Source organism: Sebastes umbrosus, chromosome 3, assembly GCF_015220745.1.
Source record: "Sebastes umbrosus isolate fSebUmb1 chromosome 3, fSebUmb1.pri, whole genome shotgun sequence".
Lineage (NCBI taxonomy): Eukaryota > Metazoa > Chordata > Actinopteri > Perciformes > Sebastidae > Sebastes > Sebastes umbrosus.
In genome coordinates, this window is record NC_051271.1 from 34,258,306 (window position 1) to 34,281,605 (window position 23,300).

The window sequence follows — 23,300 nt, forward strand, 5'->3', positions numbered from 1 at the left end:
TCCTCTTTCTTCTATGTCTCATGTCCACCTCAATTTTTCTTCTATCCTCCCTCTAGCCCATCTCACATATCCCCCCATACTGTATACAGTATACTGTATATATATATACAGTATATACATGTGTGTGTGTGTGACAGCTGTGTGTGTGTGTGTGTGGGTGTGTATGTGTGTGTAGTGAGAGTGGTAATAGAACAGCAGAAGGGGCTTAGAGGACAATGGATCCGACACAGAGAAGAGCTTAACAGAGGAAAGAGAGAAAAAAAACAGCATCAAAATGTCATTAAACAGACCTCCACCTATTTACATTGCACTCCATACTAATACTATACTTAATACAAGCCTCATTCGTCCAGCAGTGGTCTATCTTTGTATGACATTACCTTAGATTGCATTAAAGCAGCAGTAGGCAGAATATTTTTGGCATCATTAGGCAAAAATTCCATAATAACCTTTCAGCATATTGTAATTCAAGTGTTCCTTGAGAAAACTAGACTTCTCATGGCTCTGTTTTCAGGCTTTAGAAAATCTAGCCCGTGACGGGAGACTTTGACAAATCACAGATAATTTCCGAGAGGAGCCTCTCCTCTCCCCTCCCTTCACTCTAGACAGGACAGGTGAGGAACCCCATCCACAGTCATCTCATAGCCTTAAAAACATCATTACATAGCTAGATCTGTTAGACACATGGAGGGTCAAACATCCACAATCCAGACAGTACACACGGGTGAGGGTCAGCAATAACAGAGTGAGTGCAGCCAGATTAGACAGGATCTACTCACCTCCAGATTAGTTAACAGTAGTATAACTCCAGTTGGATTCACTGACATCAACTTTGTTAGCACAGACCTAATCACTTCGCCGCGTGAAAGGGTTAAGTCCTACTGGCTTTTTAACAACAAGCTCCTGCAGGACAGTATTTTTTTGCCAGAGCTTTGAGTGTTTTTGGCAACAGTGGAAAACCAAAAAAGCTGATTTTGGCTCTTTGAAGCTGTGGTGAAGCCGGCAGTAAGGATATTGAGGAGGGGTTATTTAGGGACTAAGATCCAAATATGGGTGATCTGCTGCAGGAGAAGAGGCTGGAGTTGAGCTCCTTCCTGCAGGAGAGAGTCAAGGGGGCTCTTGTCAGGTCTCGCTTCCTCCAGCTAGAAGATATGGTTGCCCCGAACTCTTTCTTCTTCAACCTGGAGAGATCGGTGGCGCAGAGGAAACAGATGACCTGCCTTAGGCTCCCAGGAGGCAGAGTGACCACCAGTCCGGGTGAGATGAGGAGCCATGCGATGGACTTCTACGCTGACCTCTTTGGGGCAGAACCATGCAACATGGAGCGTCGCGTGGAGCTCCTGGAAGGTCTTCCTCAGCTCAGCCCGGAGGAGAAAGCTGCTCTAGACTGTGAGCTGACTCTGGAGGAGTTGACTGTTGCTGTCAACCAGATGGCATCAGGAGGGGCACCAGGGGTTGATGGTCTCTCCACCAACTTCTACAAGTGCTTCTGGACTACCCTTGGGCCTGATCTACATTGTGTTTTGTTAGAGTGTTTCAGAACTGTTTTTCTTCCTGTCTCCTGTCAACAGGCAGTGCTCTCCCTGCTGCCCAAGAAAGGAGACATGGCTCTACTTAAGAGCTGGAGGCCAGTTGCCCTCCTCTGTACAGATTATAAGGTGCTTTCCAGAGCCTTATCAAACAGACTCAAGGACATCCTGGAACTGATTGTACACTAAGACCAAACACATTGTGTCCCTGACAGAACAATCATGGACAACATTTTCCTCATGCGAGATGTTCTTGATGGGTGTAGATCAGACAATTTGGGATTGTCTCTTTGGACCAGGAGAAGGCTTTTGACAGGGTGGATCACTCTTATTTGTTTTCTTAGGGCTTTTGGTATTGGTGATGGTTTTCTGGCTTGGGTTGGTTTACTGTACAGTGGTACACAATGTATGGTGAAGATGGGGGCAGGACTGAGTCGGCCGATTCCTGTACAGCGAGGGATAAGGCAGGGTTGTTCGATTTCAGGACAACTATACAGTTTAGCCATCGAGCCCTTGCTGTGTAGATTGCGAGGGCAGCTCAGTGGTCACTCACCTCTGGGTCCTCTAACCTTGAGCTTCCTCCTATTGTTTCTGCTTATGCAGATGATGTTTGTGTTTTTGTCTCCAGCCAGGAGGATGTTCAATGTTTGCAGGATACCCTGTCCCTGTATGAAAGGGCCTTATCTGCACGGGTGAACTGGGCAAAGAGTGAGGCCTTGTTGGTGGGGCGGTGGAGGGATTAGGTGGTACCCAGTCTGCCTGGAGGACTTGAGTAGGGGAAAGAGGGGCTGAAGGTGCTGGGGGTGTTTTTGGGCACAGATGGTTTACAAAAGAAGAACTGGGAGGGAGTTAAAGAGAAAGTGGGCGCGAGGTTGTCTAAATGGAAATGGTTGCTACCCCAGCTGTCATATAGGGGAAGAGTTCTGGTTACCAATAACTTGGTCGCTTCGACCATTTGGCACAAACTTGTTGCTCTGATGCCACCAAGAGGCCTGATATTTTTACACTTATCCACGGGTGGGGTCGGACGGTGGCCGCTCAGTCTGCCCGGAGGATTCAACTCGGCGGGTGAATGACGGCCGCTCGCCCGGTGTGGAAGGATCCCCGTCAGACCTCTCCTAGTGCATTTCCTCCGTGCAGTGCGCACCCCTCGCCTGAACCCTTATTATTATTACTCGTCCACCCTTATTATTTGTATCTGCAACTAGCAGCCACGTCGCTTGGCTGTTCTGTCAAAGCAAAGGCTGCACAGGTACAGTACAGGCCACACGTTCTCACTCCCAACTCGTCAACTACGGCAGCTTGGTTAGTGGCAGTACGCTTCAAACTATGACCCCCTAGGTACCTCTCTAGTGTCAGGCACAGTGTGTCAGTTTCTGTTCATTACATGCATACACTGTCTTTTCAAAAAAACGTCTGTGTTCACAGGAAACTATTTGGTTGGGTTTTGGATTGAAATAAATATGTTTGTTATGTAGTTAAGTACGTTATGTAACGTCACGTAACTAAAATAAGAAAACATCCATCAACCCACCATAACTACGGACACATAGCGCGTCATAGTCTGAAGCATAGGGCCACCTGACTAAACTGCCATATTTGACAAGTTGGGAGTGAGAAGGGTCTGGTACAGGACTGGTGATTTCTGAAACTGGTGTTGCATTGCTTCGATGTTTGTGTTTGGATTCACTGTGCCAGATGGCTCATAGCTTGTCATGCATTTCATTTATGATGGTTTTGGTTTCTATCTTTTGTGTTGTTGTGGTGTTTTTGTGATCACCTGCCAATCAAATGTTGACCAGTACTGCACACCTTTTGATGATATGAGAATATGAAATGGATGATAATATTCATCATTCAAACATCCTTGTTTTTCAGCATCACTATGATGTGTTAGCACTACTGAATCCCTGAAATTGCAGAAGTATAATTTATCATTGTTTTAAAATGTCCATTAATCTCCAAATAATCTATATCCTGCCCAAACGGCTCCTTCTTCAGTCTGTTTTTCCTTGATCTCTCCTCAATAACTTGACATGTCTTCATCAGTCTATATATGTCACACAATCTATTTTTCTCTCTCTCTCTCTCACTCTTCTCTTCTCCCCCTCTCCCTCCATTTCTGTCCTCCCACATCAATCCCCTGCTGGATAATCTGCTGCTGTAATCTGCAGTCATCTGTCATTGTTTCTGGATGGGACATTTGCAATGAGGCCAGATTATCATCTCATACCGTGACCTGACCAGGGGAGGACGAGGCAAAATACACCCACTCATACACAGATGGACACATGCACGCACGCACACACACACACCGAACACACACACACACACACACACACACACACACACGCGCACACACACACACACACACACACACACACACACACACACAGTGTTACAATAGAAATATGCCTGTTTTGGAGAGATTGCTGAAACAGGCAGTGGCCAAGTGAAACCAGGCAGGTGCAGGCCACTGCAGTGGAGAAGTATGAATGAAAGTTTTCTTGGAAACCGGGAAGTAGTCTGTAGTAGTCTGTCTGCCGTTATGGGCGACAACAGACTCTGTACAAGTCCTGTTTCTCTGCTGATAGGTAATCCATTTCCATTTGAGATTCATCCCCTTAACATCCATGACTTTGAGCTGCATGTGGGCTTGCTCAGGCATGTCAAAAGTAACAGAAACTGCCAAGTAGATGAGGACTGATCTGCTCATGTCTAAATGTTGAAAAAAAAGCACTATATCCCTTTACTTATTTTTTCTAAATGAATCCAAATAAAGTACATTGAGTTGGTCAGCCTTTTTGACCCCGAATTACAAGTAACTTATTTAAAATGATTGTTATTAACAGGTTGATAAAAACTGAATTAAGTACACCGTGACAGCCGTGACACTGTGGGGCAACTCTCCATTGAAAACATGTTATTAATGTTCTCTTTTACTGTCCAACTCATCTTACAACTACACCTGCTCTTAACTTATGTATCATTACAGTTGATGAAAATCAATAATTCTGTACTGTCACCACTGTTGGGAAATACATTGTAAAAATATGTCCAACCTATAGCTCCACCATCAGTCATTTTGAAGGAATGAATGAATAAAATTGGTTGATCCATAACTTCATGCTGAGCGGTGGGGAAATAAATTATTGAAGGAGCTGTACAAGTTTGACTCATTACAGCAGAAATAGTCAGTTGTAACAGATCCAAATCATCACAGTTATAACGCACCATTTTCTCTGTTGCTGTCGGTTTGCTAAGACTTCTGTGGAGAGAGCATGTGCTCTCTTTTTCCATCCCGCACAAGGCCCATCAAAAATAATTACAATGCAGAAACGGTATCTTTTAAGAAGCTCATAGTAATCAATGAACATCTCTCCTCCCACGGAAAGTACAAGCAAGTCCCTGCCTGAACACCATCTCCTGTAGCTCCTGACAGGAATCTGCTGAAGCTCTCCTAAATATCACAAGAGATGAGAGTCATTCATAAGAAAGATAATAAAACGCTTTTACTCCTAGGCCTAAAAGTTGGACCAACGTTGCACCCCAGACTTCTTAACCAGTTGTGAGTGATTTCCTGTTCTGAGACGCTTGATAAATATGGGCCCCGGTTTGGTACTAACGAAATTATCTGGCACTTTATCTGCTAAACGCTCCACTATTTTATTATCATCAGCTAGTTTCAGACTGTGTCTTTCTGCTCTTTGCTGCTGAGCAGGTAGTATAGCCTGCAGTGGGTTTATCAGAGCTTTTTTTTCTGAAAACAGCTGCCTTCTGCTGGAAACAGGGTTGATGAGAGCCATGAGTCACAATAGTGTCACTCAATGAGATCTAGAATGGTATTACGTTAGTATAAAGTTCCTTTAAACAGAGTCTACAGTACATGTAGGCAGTATACTGTCTACATGTGGCCAAACAAACCAGCCAGACTGTTCAGTGTGAGTCTCTCTTCTTTTACAAGTTTTGTTGAAATCCAATCAGTGATAGCTGTGTGACGATGAACATATGAACAAACATTCAACCTAAACCCTGACTTCACCAGGAGAAAAAAACAGAATAACAGAGGCAGACAAAAGAGAAGACAAATGAAAAGAATGAGGAGGGATTGAAAGAAACATGAGAAAACAACAAGGAAGAGAAAAAGAAAGGGAGCCCGGGAGAGATGGGGGAAGATATACAGGTTACGACAGAAATAACACAAACAGGAAGTTGGTGTCAACGGCAGAGGAAACCACATCTCTGCACTTAGTAACCCCCCTTCGTCTCTCACTGCCTCCTCCTCCTCCTCTCTCTCTTTCACATTTTCCATTCACCTACTTCCAAGACAACAAATGAGGTCAAACACAACTTAGATCATTTTACTGAAGATAAAAAAGTTCACAATATTAATCACAAATCACGAGTCAATAAAAGAAACAAATCAAATCGTATAATGTCAGTGAATGAGATGTTATTGAATCAATATTCTCAGAGGGTTTTTTATAAAAAATGTTTTCTCTAATTAAAGGAATATACCAACATTTTGGAAACTTTCTCAGTTTTATCGCTGTTTGTGCAGTACAGAGTTCGGTCCAGAATGTGCTTAGTCTAGTTTAACAGAAAGACTGGAAGAAGGGGGAAACTGCTAGCCTAGATAAGAGTGAAAAATACACCGTCTAACAGGCACAAAGCTGTCTGATGTTGTAGCTTGTTAGCAAACAAGCTAGTCACCAATATATCTACAGTATCCATCAAAACAGGCAGCACCATTCAGGACTTTTTGAGATGCAGTCACTGCATTGGACGAAGGATCCCCGCTATCACTGACCGTCAATGATGGCTAATAAGTGGTTTTCCAAAATAGTGTATGGTTCCATTAAAATATCCCATCTTCATATAACTTTAGTCAGGTTGATAGAACTCGTTCTGGTGTCATTTATAAAAAGGGCTGCTGTAAGGTTAGATACGATACGATACTATACATTGATGGTTGTAAATACTGACTATTTGTTAAAAGCTGAAGTTTTAGCACGTGATGCAGCAAATCAAGCAGGTATATCAACAGGTGAATGATCAACTTTACATGATCTGGAATAATTGGTAAGCATTTCCTCGACAAACAGAGGTGATATTACTGTCAAAGATACAATCCATAAATAGTCACATGTGAAAACATATGTTTAGCCCACATATAAAGGATGATGATGATGATGATGATGATGATGCAGGAAGAAGACAGAAGGCGTGTCAGAAGTTGTAATCACTGTTCCTGTTGGATGAAGGCTCTCTGCTGTCACTGACTGCCAGTCGCTCCAGAGCTGCTTGGACAACACACAGGGAAAGCAGCCATATGTAAACCAATGGAATGACTGCTGGAGGAGCAGTGAGCTATAACTGTATGACTGTATGGTTGGTTTAACTTTCTAAGTGTGTGTATGTGTTACCAGGGTAGGACAGTCTCTTCTCTCCATCATTGTTTTTAACTGTAGTAGTTTTTCCTCGATGGTAAGACACTGTAACAGAGACAGAAACAGATGAGAGACAAACTTAAATGGATAAATTTGGTGTTATTCAATATTGTTCTTATTGTCAACCAATCTCATGTGCAGACCCAAACCAACAATGTGTTAATCCTTCTCTCAATACATTCTGACTTGCTTTGGCTCCGGCCAGAAAACATGCACGCCTTCAGTGCTTTGTTGTAACTTTTTTGACATTCAAAAGTGGATAAAAGCAGATGAATTCGCATTCATATAAGACCTATAGCTGAAGGATATGCACCTAGTAGTGCAGCAGTCAGGTGCACTGTGCCCATGGTGTGAAGTGTCACTGCCGCCCCGTTAGCTGCCAACTACTACAATTAGCAACACCATCACAGGGGAGGGGAGGTGTTGGTGCTGCAACTAGTACCGACAGCTTGGGAGTCATTTGCGCTGCAGTTACAGTAACTATAGCGTTATGCTGCAGCAGCAGCATTCAGAGATCTCATTACCTCCGCCAAGGCCGAAGGCCTAGGAAGGAGGTTGTGTTTTCACCGGCGTTGGTTTGTTGGTTTGTTTGTTGGTTTGTTGGTTTGTTGGTTTGTTTGTTGGTTGGTTTGTTTGTTGGTTTGTTTGTTGATTGGTTTGTTTGTACATTTGTTGGTTTGTTTGTTGGTTGATTTGTTTGTTGGTTTGTTGGTTTGTTGGTTTGTTGGTTTGTTGGTTGGTTTGTACGTTTGTTGGTTTGTTTGTTGGTTGGTTTGTTTGTACATTTGTTGGTTTGTTTGTTGGTTGGTTTGTTTGTTGGTTTGTTGGTTTGTTGGTTTGTTGGTTTGTTGGTTGGTTTGTACATTTGTTGGTTTGTTTGTTGGTTGGTTTGTTTGTTGGTTTGTTGGTTTGTTTGTTGGTTTGTTGGTTTGTCCTCTTGGAGGATAACTCCAAAGGTCCGTGATGGATTTGGATGACATTTTTTGGAGGGGTGAGGTGTGGCACAATGAACAATCCATTAGATTTTGGTGGCGATCCGGATCATGATCTGGCTTCGGGATTTTTTTTAATAACTCCATTTCAGCCTGTACATGAAACCTGCCTTGGCGGAGGTCTGCGCTCTCCGAGTGCACTTTTAGTTTAATTTATGCAGCTGTCTGCACCGGCTCCGTGCAGGCTCACATCTCATTACCTACGCTTAGCACTTAACATTGCATACCTTGACTTAGGAGGTGGCGGTCAGACATTTATATATGTCTATGATGGCGGTACGCAATAAGAAGTAAGGGTACTCATGTGGACAAAAATCGGAAGTACCGGTACTCAGACTGGCTCATTTCAGGTACTGAGAGGGATGGTTCAGATTTTTTTAAGTTGGGTTGTATGAGGTACTTATCCATAGTCAGTGTATTACCCACAGTAGACGGACTTTGGAGAAACAGTTTACGCTATATTTAGAATATTTTCACAGCTTTACCCTGCCGTCAGACAGCTCTTTCTGATGGGGAACTGAAGCTGTTATATATTCTCTCTTGCGTCAAATACCGAGGCATTGTCTCGGCCGTCAGCGTTTGATATCATCACACAAGGCACCCTTTTGTGGCGGTATGTGACGCACCAGGCTTTCCATTGACTACAATGTAAACCCATCCACGGCAACAGTAAACACTTAGGGAAAGTGCTGCAGTGACGTAGTTTAAAGCTCGAAAGAGACACAGAGGGCGGGCGGGCAGGAGAGGAGGTGGATGGGTCCAACAAACACAAGGCTTTCATCCAGGAGACCGCTGTTTGTGACCTGTGTTCACAACGTCAAGTCACATTTTCACTGTAAAAACATAGATATTTTATACCTAACCATGTAGTTATTTCCTAAACCTAACTATAGTGGCTTTGTTGCCTGAATCTAAGCGTGTTTTTTTTTAATTCAACACATAAACCATGTGTTTACTGCGACCGAAAAGTGACACTGAGGGGTCTGACAAAACGTCAGTATGTGACGAGTTGGAATGAGAACGTGTTGGCTTTCTTCAAAGCCACCAGACTCCTTTGAAAAAAACTGTAATTTTACCTTGCATAACACGGGAGTTGCTGGTCTACCGCTGCCTCGATCAGTTAGGTTGTTTGTGTTATTGTGTGACTTTTGTGAATCCTATCTAACCCTTTAAAACACCAAAGGAGTCTCTTCAGAGCTTTGAGGAGAGCATAGATCAATATGACGACTTCAGTTCCCCGTCTGAAAGGGCTGTCTGATGGCGAGGTAAAGTGGTTAAAATCTAAATACACTTAAACTGATGATTTTTTAAATTTTTTTAGGTGTCTAAAATCCTTTTTGCTGCTGCCCCCGTCCACAGTAGGATGGGTGAAACAAACACAAGACTTTCAACCAGGAGACCGCTGTTCGTGTGAAACTAAAAGCAACGTTGACTAATTTGTCACGTCAGTTTTTAGTCACGTGACTCGTCGGTATCATCAGCTTCATGTGTCACGTGAGTCGGTGAAGTTAACGCCAACCGCGACTGTTTCCTAACCCTACCTAAGTGGTTGTTTTGCCTAAACTTAATTTCTTTTGAAAACGGAAAGGACACTATGCATGTAACAAGCGTGTATTGACACGCCGTCCCTGGTCCATCCTAAAGTAAGGCTAGAGGGGAACCCCGTTCGATGGTCTCTGATGCCGATGCCGAGGAACGCTGGTGGTGGTATTTGATGAGTTGGGAGTGAGAATGTGTTGTCCACAGCAGTACAGTGTGTGAGTGTGTGTGTGTGTGTGTGTGTGACTCACCACTGTGACTCTGTGTAGGTCCGACCCAGCGATTCTGCCTCCTGTCTGAGACTGAAAACCAATAACACAGCAATCAAACCACAGAACATGCATGTAAATAGTGATAATTCGTAGAGCTATCAGTTGTAAAGTTGTAGTCATCATTAGCAATGAACTTCCTGTTTTTGTGAAACATGGTGAGGCCTTGTGTGTTTTGTACTGCAGAGACATGAATATGATGTGTTGCATGTTGCTAAAGACTAATAGATTTGACTCGAACTGGGGATGTTTTTGCAGCTAGATGCTACTAAGTGCAAAATATTTTTCATATATGCATGAAACTGATCCTTAAAGTCCCAGAAAACGTATTTTCTAAATCAGCTTCTTACTATCAGCGATGGGTTTCTACATGAACACAACCTTTTCTGTCAAAGTTACAACAGTTTGGATTTTTTTGCATGAGAGATTCCAGATTTTCAGTTTTTTCTCTATACTGTTGTCACTGGTTTGAGGTTGGCAGGACTCCATTTAGAAAAATGTGACGTCACATTCCTCCATGCACCAATCAGTATTTAGCAGCATTTAGGATAGCAGTTAGGTCATTGTCAATCAAATCTGATCAAACCACATCAATACAGTCTGTACTATTGTGTTCTGTTCTATTGACTCTATTGAGTCTATTGACTGACTGTATTGTGTCAGTCTGACCGAATCCTTTGGCTTTAAAACAACAGCCCTTCTTGGACATAATCTTTAATCTGACCAGTCCTAATCTGAAAATATCAGAGTTTTCAGGTCAGTAAGTACTGATTGCATACAAACATGTTTGTATGCAATCAGTACTTACTATATGCACATGTGTCTTTTGTGTGTGTGTGTGTGTGTGTGTGTGTGTATGTGTGTGTGTGTGTGTGTGTACTCACATCTCTTCTGTAGGGCTTTGACGGTGGGTTTGGTGAAGCGGAACAGTAACAGGAACAGCAACACACAGCACAGCAAAGCTGTCACCACTTTGTAGCCCTGCAGCTGCCCCTGTAGGCCATCATCTGGGACGACCTCAACTAGACACACACAAGAACACACAGACACAAGTACATGGGTGTAAACACTTTTGGTTTCACACGTTGCAGGAAAAGTAGAGCTAGACATCAGGGCTAAAGCTGCGTGCTAACTCTGTCACGAACAGGAAACGTTATCGTATTGCGGTAACGTGCAGACAAGCCGGCCGTTGCTCTCATCTCCGTGGTCAAATGGGCCAATGCTACAACTGTAGAGAACCCATATACTGACATTTATGTTAAATGCATTCAAACGTCCCTGAGGGAGATGACCATGGATTTATAAAGAGAACGGAGCTGACGGTTAGAGCTAGCGACGGATTTAGAGAAGTCAGCGGAAGTATACACGTGTAGGGTACTCTATATACAAAGTACATATATGGAAAAATGATGAATTGGATTATATTCACCTGAAATATAAAGCATGTTACCTGTGTCTCTTATTAATTAAAAAGAAAGTGCCACTAATTTGTGAGGGAAATGTCTTTATTATTTTATTTTTGGGTTGCTGGAAAAAAAATTAATAATGCCTGACAATTACCCAGATCTGGCATAAGCTGCCACCACTCCATGCACCTTAACTGCAATCTGTATATATGTATATATCTATTTATATACACACCATACAGTATGTCCATATTTGTATATACTGTCTTAATCAGCACTTTACTCATTTGCACTCTGGTTAGATGCAAAACTGCATTTCGTTGTACTTGTACTATGTGCAATGACAATACAGTTGAATCCAATCTAATCTAATATTGCAGTGTTCCTAAAAGTGACAAGTGTAACATGCTGAAAGTTGTATTGAATGTCTGGCCATATTCCATATTCTTAGTCCTCTACTTATTTTATTATATATTTTTGGATCAGATAGTTTCTGATTTATATCAGATTTCTCTTATTCTTCATGACAATATGGATGCATTTGAGATGTTTGGTTTCTGTTCTGTTCTCAAACTGGTGTCGCTACTAAAATGTCCAAACAATATCAGACCTAATCTTACAGTGTTAAAGTTTATACAACAGTGGTATTGCACGCTCCTGCAGTTATGCACTGCATCATGTTAGCCTCTTAAAGGCGGCAGAGTATAAAATGTCAACCCACACAAGGACATGAAATGAGTTCACTACAGACACACATTCACAGACAGTAGACCAACCTGTGCAGAGGATCCTCAGTGTCTTACACCCATTCCTCTCCTTTGCTCCTGTCTCTGTGATGTCATAACCATTCAGCTTGTTTTTGCTTTCGACCCAACGCGGTGCGTCTTTACAACCTTTCTTGTTTTCACACACATTTCTTAAAACACTCTGGATGTTTGTTTCACTGCCGTAACAGACAGGCGAGGAGGAGTTGTAGGGATGATTGAGGATCAGGTTAACGTCCCCCACACATTTACTCCATTTGATTATGAGGAGGCCCAGGTCAGGTGCAGAGATGCTGGGGCTGGAGGTGGAGCAGGCAGTGGTTGCTGGAGTAGTTGGAGTGGTCTGATTGGTGAAGGTAGTCTCTGTGATGTCTGGCCCAGAACTTGTTTGGACTGATCTTGATTCTGGGAGACAAGGACAGTTAGTATGGAGAGCATACTGCTACACTAAGAGGAGCATCGCTCTGTTCTGGCCCACTATAATGTAAAACCAAACTGAATTAGATTCCTGACCCCCTGATGTTCAAATCTGGGTTCATTTGTTGACACCAACACAACTGTAATATTGTAAACTGAAGCTGCTGATAATCAGGAACTTCACATTTGACCTCTTATCAGAATTTGTATGGTTTAAGTTTGATTCATTCATGGGAATTTCTCTCACCAGTGTTCTGTCACTGTTTTGCTAGTAATCACGTTCATTTGCTCGTCCTTCAGTATTACAATGTAATGTCTCACAGCAAGTAAACGTTTTAGCCTCTCGGGCAACATACAAGCTAGACTAGATTGTTGGTGGAGGCTGTATGCATCCTGAAAGTAAAAAAAGTAAGATGGAAATGAAAACATGTATTCAGTTCATAGAGTCATTGTTGACATTGGGTCTGTCCATAGGCCCCACAAGTACCAAATTATGTTCTCTGTCTTTTAATTTGTCCAGTTTGCTTACAACATTATTTAGACCAAAGCAGTTTGTACAAATTACCTTCATATAAATAAACTAGAAGTGCACTCGGAGAGCGCAGACCTCCGCCAGGGAAGGTTTCATGTACGTCGGTTTTGTTTAATTCACAGTATTAAGCACACATTTACTACGACCAAAAGGTGACGGCGAGGGTACCTGACAAAGCGTGAGTATGTGACGAGTTGGGATGAGAACGTGTTGGCTGTGCCGACCTGTTATAATTAGTTGTTTGACTCCAGTTGCTGCTTGTCTAGTGTGTATTTTATAATTTGAGATATGATAGTTATGTACCAATGATGAGGAGAAAGCCTATAATATTCTTCAAATATTGTGGTCTCTGCTTGGAGTCTTACAATCTTTCTGGTTCCTGTTAGGAGATAAATTAACTTTGGTTAATAATTGTCTTCATGACTGAATTTACTACACATGTATGGGAAAGCAATAAATGTATCCTACTAACTAACTAAGTATTGTGTGTGTGTGTATCACAGCCTGATATCTCTTCTTGCTGTGAGCCATAGAGCCCCATCAGTGAGCCTCACTGTTGTTCCTTCATCACCATGAACACACACACTGTAGTTTATTCTGACTGTATCCCACACACACACACACACACACACACACCGTCCTGCTGCCACTAACACTTACTACAGCACCACATGTGGATTACTCCGTTGCTGAAAATAGTTCCCAACAACGTCAATATTTCCTCCTGTTGTTTGTTGAAATGAACAGCAGTTTTCGGAAATGACGGAGCCTTTTAAAAACGTAACTATATATTTGTGAGGTGTTTTCAAAGATTTTGGTCTTCAACCAACTTTTCAAACCCAAGGCTTGGGGATCACAATTTAAATTGTGTGATAGTCTGGTTTAAACCCTGATCACAGCTATATAATCCTCAAATCCTGTAGCCTCTGCACTGCACACCATGAGGAGGCCTCTTTAAAACAAATACTTACAGTATCACAGCAGGTTACATCTCATCAATGTTCAATGCATAAGAAATCATTTTGTAAAAGTTTGACCCATCAAATGTCTCAAATGTGTGTAATACTGTGTGTGTGTGTCTTTGTATGTGTGTGTCAGCTGATGCCACTGAGAGCTGTATTATGCAAGCAACAAAACAGCTATTGGTGGCACAGCCCATTCTCATTCAGGGTGTTAAATGCCGACAGGAAACTCACCGGGCGTTCCATTAACTAAGATGTAAACTCATCCAGAGGTGGATGGTCCAACAAACACAGGGTTTTCATCCAGGAGACTGCTGTTTGTGTCCCGTGTGTCACATCACAATCAGCTGCTCGTTCATGTCCCGTGTTCACAACGTTCAGCGTAATTTTTACTGTACTAACGTAGTAGTTTAAGCCCAACCATGTAGTTCTTTCCTAAACCTAAACTATAGTGGTTTTGATGCAGAAAATAAAGTGACGCCAGGGGGTTTAAAGGAGTTAAAAGCCATGTAAAGTCTGCTATGTAATCAATACGATTTTTAAATAGAAGAGGCTAAGAGGGTGATGTGGGCAGCGGTCTTAGTCTTAGTAACCTGGCTGAAGAGTTCAGTACATTTCTCACATGTTAAAGCAGATGAACCAGTTGTTACGATAGTTCAGATGTTCACATGGCTGAGCAGCTCCTCGGTGTGGCCGGCTTACTGACTGCAGAACAGCTCACATCTTTCACATCACTTCTCAAAACTTCTTAAAATCTTTTTAAAAAAAGCTTTTTATTAATGTAAGCACATCATTTTATTTCCAATTTGTCTCATCTTTTTAATGTTATTGCCTCCTGTTTTTTTATATTACTTTTGGATGTTATGTTGTTATTTCCATTTTAACTTGTATTGTAATTGTCAGATTTTATTTTACTGCAGTCCTGATTGTTTTTTTTATTCCTGATTCAACCATGTAAAGAACTAAGAACTGTATCTTTGTTTTGAAAGTTTATTAATATTAATATTATATTATTATTAATAAGGGGCGCTCGGGCCCTAAAAATTGAGCCCCTCGTTCCGGTTTCACCTACATGTATAAAATGGTAGGCATATGTTACATGTGGAGCCGCACAAAAAAGCCTCTTGGAGGTTTGCCCAGAACTCGACAGGAAGTCAGCCATTTTTAATTTAATGTGCGATTTTCGCCCATTTTTAGCGTTTTATAGGCCGTGTACTTTAACAAACTCCTCCTACAGATTTAATCAGATCGACTTAAATTTGGTCAGGACCATCTTTGGACCTTAAGGATGAAAAGTTATTCAATGGAGTTTTCATTGGACAACCTGACTGTAGCGTGGCGGTCATTTTGCGTCATTCGCCGTGAAACAGGAAGTTGTTGTAACTCAACTGTACATAGTTTGATCTGCCCCAAATTTCTCAGGTATGATGGTGGTCCAGTCCTGAGGATATGAGTCACACTCATATATATGTATATAAACTGTATATGTGTTTATATGTGTATGTATATGTGTGTGTGTGTGTGTGTGTGTGTGTGTGTGTGTGTGTGTGTGTGTGTATACATATCATGGTTCAACTATAATATGTTTTGTTGATCCCATCATTTTTTTTTATTCAACTGACACGCTATAATGTTACATTTTCATTTTTCACTTTTTTCACTTAATACAACTATTTAGAATAATTTCAAATTTATATCATGATATAAAAATGACTCAAAAGCCAGTTCACATATGTTCTCATTTACCCATCGTGGTATGAAGCCATGCATGTAGATATTTAGTTTTCACTGGGAATTGCTTTCTATCAAAACTGGTTCTAAATAGAAACTGTGAGAAAAGTTACTTTTCCAAATGTCACTTTTTGATGCTCTGAACACCACAAACCTGTTTCTATTCAGCGCCGCTGTGTTGGGGGGGAGGTTAGCAACGCAAGTTTCAGCGGCATGGATTTCAAAGCTTCAAAGCTTCTGCAAACAGAACTGAAACTATCTGCATGGCTAGATACCACCACGAGTAAATGTGAAAGTGTGTGTGTGTGTTTTAATTTGGGTGGATCAGTGGTGAGTTTTTAAACTTCTATTAAAAGTAGTTTTCCATTCGTGTTCTGAGAGAGCTGTTTTTTTCTCTTTCTTCTCCTCCTGGGCCGTCAGGCAGCTCTTATTATACTCTTTATATACTTTACAGTACGTGTGGTCAGCAGTAGTTGAGGCTACACTTCAACAAACTCACTTTATTTGGTTTGACAGGTAACTGATAACTGTAACATTGATAACACAATGTACTTTTTGTATATAAATAAAACAATTACATTCTGAGAACTTAGAATATGTGTACATGATATGAAATGCTCCATGAAACAGAAATGGATTCTGTAATCTAGTGAGATTGGCTAGTATCAAGTGAAAAACATTGTGGTCAACAAAATGTCCTCTTTAAGAAGTTGAGCCACTATGAAGTACCGTACTATCTGCTCTTCAAACAAGTCAAAAAGACTATGGCTGTATTCAAAACCGTTTACTACATACTACTAATGAACGCAGTATGCAGTATGAAACCATTGAATTAATTTATTTAGCGGTATGCTAGGCCAGGCTTTAGCCTTTAAACCAGCTCTTAAAGCACTGGACAAAAAAACAAACTCATACCACAATTACAATATTATCAAACAATACAACTTTGATTTTTTTGTTTATGATCAATGTTTGCTTACTTTATAAGATATTGCAGGTTTAGCTCCCCCACCCCTTAAACAATGTATTCTAACAGCTCATGGTGAAATAGACAACCAGGATCATCAATGAGGGGAGACGGGAAATATAAAACATTGATCCACAGCATTTACTCAAACTGCTTTTTCAGTTACAGCAGTGGTTCCCAAACCTTTTCTGCAGGGCCCTATATATATATATATATATATATATGTATATATATATATATATATATATATATACCAACACTGTTCAACTGAAGTCGAGTTTATATTTGGACATTTGATACATTTAATTACAACGGCATCACGACGGCATCACCCGAATGTGTCGATTAGCGGAGCGAAACAGAAGCAGACTGGACGGAGAGTCCGTGCCCCCACAGCGTTCAGACAGCCTCCCACTGCAGATTCACACCGTGCCAAAGTAAAATCTAATGCCGTAAGAGTGTATATCGCTGCATATACGACCACACTCGATCGTAAACAATACAGAATTAAAGCATATGGTCAAAGTGCGTGAGCCTTCACGTGTGAATGTTAGTCTGTTGTGCCTGCCCTGTATAAACTAGCATAAGCAGCAGTTGATGATTTACCAACAGCCTTCAGATGGAACATTACATTTACATGACAGACATTTGTGATTTTAAATTTTAAATTAATTTTTTCTTATTGACAATATGTCAGTATTTGAGTGTTATAGTAAGAATTATGATCAATGAGCCACGGTTGAATGAGTGGGAGATAAAGACGTATATATAGTATAGTTCTGGTTGATCTTATGCTTCAATTTATGTTGATGGCCTTAGTCTATAATTACATCATATATATATATATATATATATATATATATATATATATTGGAAAATCTGATTACTTTCGATGAATTTAAAACATTAATGAAAGACCTAGAAGCAGAGTCAATCGGGAGCTGTCTGTGTTTCTGAATATTTTCACTTTAACGTTGGCTTCAAACATTTGATTTTAATGTGTTTTGTATGATATTATTCTATGTATTTATTTTGCATTTGTTTTATGTTGTGGCGTCTGAAACTTTAATGTATGTTTAAATGCTGCTGTCTTGGCCCGGTCTCTCTTGCAAAAGAGATTCTTAATCTCAATGAGTACTACCTGGTTAAATAAAGGTAATATATATATATATTTATATATACACATTTATATGAAAATAACAAAGCTGCATTTTTTGTTTGTACTAATTACTGTAGAAGACCTATTCTTTCAATTAAGATTTGTCAATGAAGAAGTGTTTATGTTCCTTATGTAAGCCATACTTTTGTTAAGGCAAACATTTGTTAACTTATTTTTGCCAAATAAATGAAAAGCACGTTGAAATCAGAACATGACCTCCTTTCTGTAACATAAATGTACCAAACTGAACCGAAAACCGTGACCCCAAAACCGTGATTTGAACCGAACCGTGAACTTTGTGAACCATTCCACCCCTACTATATATATTTTTATATATATACAATTTTTTTAGTGAAATGACAATGACATGATCCCTCAGCAGCTTCCCATCCATGTACACTGGCTGTATTCGAAACCGCATACTATACTAGTAGTACGTACTGATTTGGCCAAAATGTAGTATGTAATATGTAGTATGCGAACAAAAGCAAAATCTACAGTATGACAAAAATACCCGGATGTCGTACTGATTTGGAAATAATCTCCAGTCTGCATCTGACCAGTCTACCTCGGCTACTGTATCCCACAATGCAAAGTGCCGGACCGCTACAGGCTACGGTTACAACAATAGCAGTCAAAAACGGCATGTTTTTTACCTTTTTTTAGGCCATTTCAACACTAAATTCAATTCTGAAAGTTTTTGAGGCGAAAAATCAACTGTGTAGATTATTAATATCGGCAGTTTTACGAAGTTAGATGGTGAATCGAACATTTGTCCACAAACTGCCGTAGCTAGCGCCTGCCGCGGTCACTGCCAGCAAGCCGGGTAGTCACGCTCAGAGACCGCTATGAGCTGGCTGGAGCTCTATAAAGACCGGTCTGTAGACGAGAGGCTGTTATTTCCTTGTTGACGGATAGTTTGTTTAAATATCACAACGCAGATGTCCATTATAAATTAACAGGAACCTGTGTTTATCTGCCTTTTTGAAGTTGAAAAGCTCCACAATTGCCCGCGGGCGTAGCTCGCTGGAGAGCCGGCCACAGAGCAACAGAGAGGAGAGGGAGGAGGAGAGAGAAAGAGCCTCCTCTGACGGGTTAGAGAGATAACTGCTGAGACAACATGACCCTTTTTAACATTTCTCTTATATCTGGAGGGAGATCAGTCCTCTGTTTAGTTTCTGTAACTGAAAAAGCAGTTTGAGTAAATGTAAATGTTGTGGATTAATATTTTATATTTCCCGTCTCCCCTCGTTGATGATCCTGTTTGTCTCACTTCATTATGAGCTGTTAGAATAAATAGTTTAAACCTGCAGTATCTTATAAAGTAAACAAGCAGAACATAAACAACAAAATCAAAGTTTTATTGTTCGATAATATTGCAGTAGTGATACTGCAGTATGCAGTATGTACTGTATACTGCATACTGCGTTCCTCAGTAGTATGCAGTATGCGGTTTCGAATACAGCCACTGACATTGTTTCTGAAGCTAGAGCCACCATCGAGGACTTTTAGGACTCGAAAACAGACAAAGTGTTCGATTTATGATATTCTCTTATTTTTCATCAGCCTTGAGGTGGATTTCAATGCAGACACATTCACTGTATCTAATTATAAATTACAATTTGTATGGCCCTGTTCTGTTCAAGTGTCCTTTTAGTGTAATGCAGTATCAATGATGATTCAGTTCTCCCAAGTGTTGAACCATCCATGTTCTATGATAACGCTGTCACAGTGAGTCAATAACGCCTTAAGTGTCCCACTCGTAGCAGCTGTTACGGTTCCACAACTGCTGTTCCAAGAGGCCCTTACCGAGAGTTCAAACGGAAACACAGCATTTAACAGACAGAACTGCATTGGTGGGAGCATGTTGTTTTAGGAAACGGTGAGATAATGAAATGTGATCCATGAGGGCCAGATCGAGTCAAGTTCCAACCCCCGATGCTGAGAAGTGAGCGTGGAAGTGCACTAGACTCCCATGTTAAAATGAGCAACTTTACAGCAGAAATAAACACGTTTACAGCCTAGTACAAAAACGGTTTAGTTCTCTGTAGCTAATTTTCATGACAACTGTATTTTTATATAAATCACCTGTTTAAATTATATTAAGGCTTAAAGTCGGCATAAGTCCGTATTTTTCGTCAGAAATTGTTGCGGCACGTTTAAAAATAAATACGACATCATGTAAAGTTCCTATTGTTATTCATAAAGAAAAAATCCTGCAGGTATTTTCATATAAATATTTGGGAGTAATGATTGATCATCTGTTATCTTGGAAAGACCACATTGAATTTGTCTGTAAAAAGACAAAACAAAGAATTGACTTTCTTCGCCTCCTCAGGTCTTTTGGGGCGAGTAAACCAATTCTTCTTTTGTTTTTTACTGCTGTGATTATGAGTGTTCTACAGTATTGTTATACTACATGGTACAAGAGTTTGTCCACTACTTTAAAGTCAAAACTGCTCCACCAAATGAAAATCTGCTCAAAGATTGTAGGTCAACTCCTTGAGAAACTCTATGAATCAGCCTATCATAATAACATATTAAGGCTGGCTAACACCATCGCCTCTGACCCCAACCATGTCTTGAAAAGTGAATATGAATTGTTACCATCAAATCGGAGATACAGGGTTCCGCGATTTAATAAGGTTAGACGCAACCACTCTTTTGTACACCAGTCAATCCTAAAACTAAATATGGAGCCTAATCCCAGATCAAATGTACGTTGAAGGGCCCTGAATATCGTCTTCTGTGATTGTAATGTTTAAATGTTTGTATCCTTGTTTCTTGTCTTTGTCCTTTCTGTGATGTTGCAAATGGAGCTGCTGTAATGCAAAACAAATTTCAGACCTGTCTGACAATAAAGTATTATCGTATCGTGTTGTGTAAATCATGTCTACACACTGACTCCAAGACTTTTGTCCGTCATTGAAGTTTTCACAACAGGTTTGGTTTTCTGCGTTTTTTCCACATCCGTCAAAAAGCAAAAGAGGGTTGTTTGAACACTCAGAGGCCACCGTTTGTACAAACGTCATCATCCAAAATGGAATGATTAACTGATTTACTTCATCTCCCAGCACAAAGCACTTTACGATAAAGAAATAAAAGAATACAGAGATGATGAATTTAAAGATAGATTATGGCAGGTGATGGCAGAACAGCTTGGAATCGGGGGATGGTGGCAAACAAAGTATGTAGGAAAGATTAGACACTAGTGAGCTCTAGTCAGCTAAACGAGAGTTTATTGCTAATGTCGTTCATGCATTAGCCCTATTTGGGACTACTGCCATCCATTGCACCTACGTAATTCATTCAGTTTTCTCTCGTACTGCAAATGCAAAAAACACTCCGGACTCAGTGTGCAAGGTCCCTCTGCATAACGTTTTTTATCGGATGACGGATTAAAATAACACCTACGAAAAATGCAGACTTGATGTGCAAAGACCTTTAGGCTGACAGGATGGCGACGGCTGGAGCCGCCCACTATGAGCTTCACAACGGCTCTTCAGAAACCTACGGGTGACGACATGGACACCACGTCCATATTTTATACATTTCATGGTTTACGTATGATAACAGATCATAGTATGATAACAGATCATGAGTTTGAAGTATCAGATGTCAAAACACTGCACAGAGGTTTATAAAACTGTGGACAGGATTTTAAATCTAATTGTCTGGTAGACAGTGGGGTTACGGCGTTTATGTCACAAGGTCATCTTGCTGCATATGCACAAATTAGTAATTCATCCTTTCAATATTTCTTCATTTGACTGGGTTGATAAACCTGTTTCACTGCAGACAATTTGACTTCACCTAGCACGCAAAGCACAGATCTAATTAACATAAATGGTGAGCTAGCAAGTCATGTCAGTGAGCCAACATACACTAGACCAGGCCGCTGGTACAAGAACACCTAAAGGGAATGCAGCAAAGAGTTACGTCATCAGTGACAAGTCCAAATGTGTGCTGTGGGAAAGGTCTTGTCTAACAAGTTTATGGCGAAGACGAGCAGCAGATTGAGGTTTCCCTGTTGAACCGGGCCGAGAGGCCTCAGACAGTCGAATTAAATTCAACACCAAAAGAGACAGAATGCCTGGACAACATGAGAACTAACAACAATAAACACACCTTGTAGGTCCAAATGATTTAGAAATACTACGGTGCTTTTATTAGCATATACTAGTGTACGCTAACATTTAAAGCAACAAGGCAGAACATGTTTTTCAGCTTGACCTATGATATAAGGTCACACGTTGAGTTGATCTATCGAACAACTCTAGTTAACACAGTGAACACCACACTTCCTAAATTGTTGCTAAACATATTTAGGGAACTGAACACTACAGTGTGTGAATCAAACTCATGTTATATTTTGATGTAATTATAACTCTTCAGGTGATTTTACGACCAAACAAGACATAGGTCAGTAGAACTGGGAGCCACAGATGACAACACATTTTACTACATAGTAAACTCTAAAGTCAACTCTAGCAGCAACAGTCCTCAGGCTAGCGTTAGACTAGCGTTAGACTAGCGTTAGACTAGTGTTAGGCTAGCGTTAGGCTAGCGTTAGGCTAGCATTAGGCTATTGTTAGGCTAGTGTCGGCACTAACAACTGGCCATTCATCTGGAATTTAGCACAAGCTGGCAACTAGGCAATCCACATTAAAGCTGCTGTTGTGTTCAAGACATTTAGACTCTCTGGAGAAGATCTTGGTCAATAATGGAAAGTTCTCCATGTGAAGAAGGTTCCTGTCGTAGTGGTAGCCTACTGCCGGTAGTTTTAGGCTTTAATACTGTGCGACTTTTCCGTTCCGTGGGTTGAGGCTGACATTATACCAAACTAGTTTATTTAAGAGTTTTTTAAATTTGTCTATATTCTACGTCCCCAAAAAAGTGTGCACTTACCAGCGATGATAATGAGTAAAAGAGTTAAGATGGTCACAACAGTCCTGAGATCCATCACAGTAACAGTGAACGAATGAACGACAAGAAGAGGAAGAAGACAGACAGACAGACAGACAGGGAGTAGGAGGAGGAGGAGGAGGAGAACAGATGACACAAATCAGATCAAGATGCAAACAACAGAAAAACAGATGAGAAAGGAAATGGGTGAAGAGGTGTGTGTATCTCTCTCTCTCTCTCTCTCTCTCTCTCTCTCTCTCTCCATACAGTGAATCACTTCATCCCCGGCCTGCTGCTGCTGCTTGTGCAAAAGTGCAGATTTCCTCTCTTCAAAGCGAGCTTGCAGAAGCGAGGCAGAGAGGGGTGGGGAAAATCAGAAATGATGATAAGAAGGGAGGAAGGAGGCAGAGGTAGGAGGAAGAAGGTGAAGGGAAGACGTACGTGACTCTCAACTAAATTTACTTTTTTCAACATGCTCTAACTCTGCTGAGTGACACAAGAACATCGATGCTGAGGGATGAATTACAACATGCATGATGGACTCAAAAAACTGTGTTAATGATTTAGCAAATGAAATAATCTCACTGAATAATCAATGCAATCCTGCAAATTACACCATACCAAACTCCTAAATGTTCTTTTACGCACTTCCTGCATGCTAAGAAACATGCTCCCAGT

At 40.8% G+C, this 23,300-nt stretch overlaps 1 protein-coding gene across 3 annotated transcripts; it reads right to left on the reverse strand.

Moving 5' to 3' along the window:
• Positions 1-5,876: 5,876 nt before the first annotated feature.
• Positions 5,877-22,818, reverse strand: LOC119484580. Of its 3 annotated transcripts, none has more exons than XM_037763478.1 (6): positions 22,626-22,818; positions 11,962-12,354; positions 10,664-10,795; positions 9,762-9,812; positions 6,956-7,024; positions 5,877-6,832 (listed from the first exon to the last, which is right to left on the reverse strand). In XM_037763478.1, the coding sequence occupies exons 1-6, from the start codon at positions 22,678-22,680 to the stop codon at positions 6,759-6,761; spliced, it is 774 nt and encodes a 257-aa protein (XP_037619406.1). In that variant the 5' UTR covers positions 22,681-22,818; the 3' UTR covers positions 5,877-6,758. The 3 variants fall into 3 exon arrangements, with proteins under 3 accessions (XP_037619406.1, XP_037619404.1, XP_037619405.1); XM_037763476.1 differs by having other exon boundaries at positions 10,664-10,801; positions 22,626-22,817; XM_037763477.1 differs by having other exon boundaries at positions 5,877-6,829; positions 10,664-10,801; positions 22,626-22,813.
• Positions 22,819-23,300: the final 482 nt, after the last annotated feature.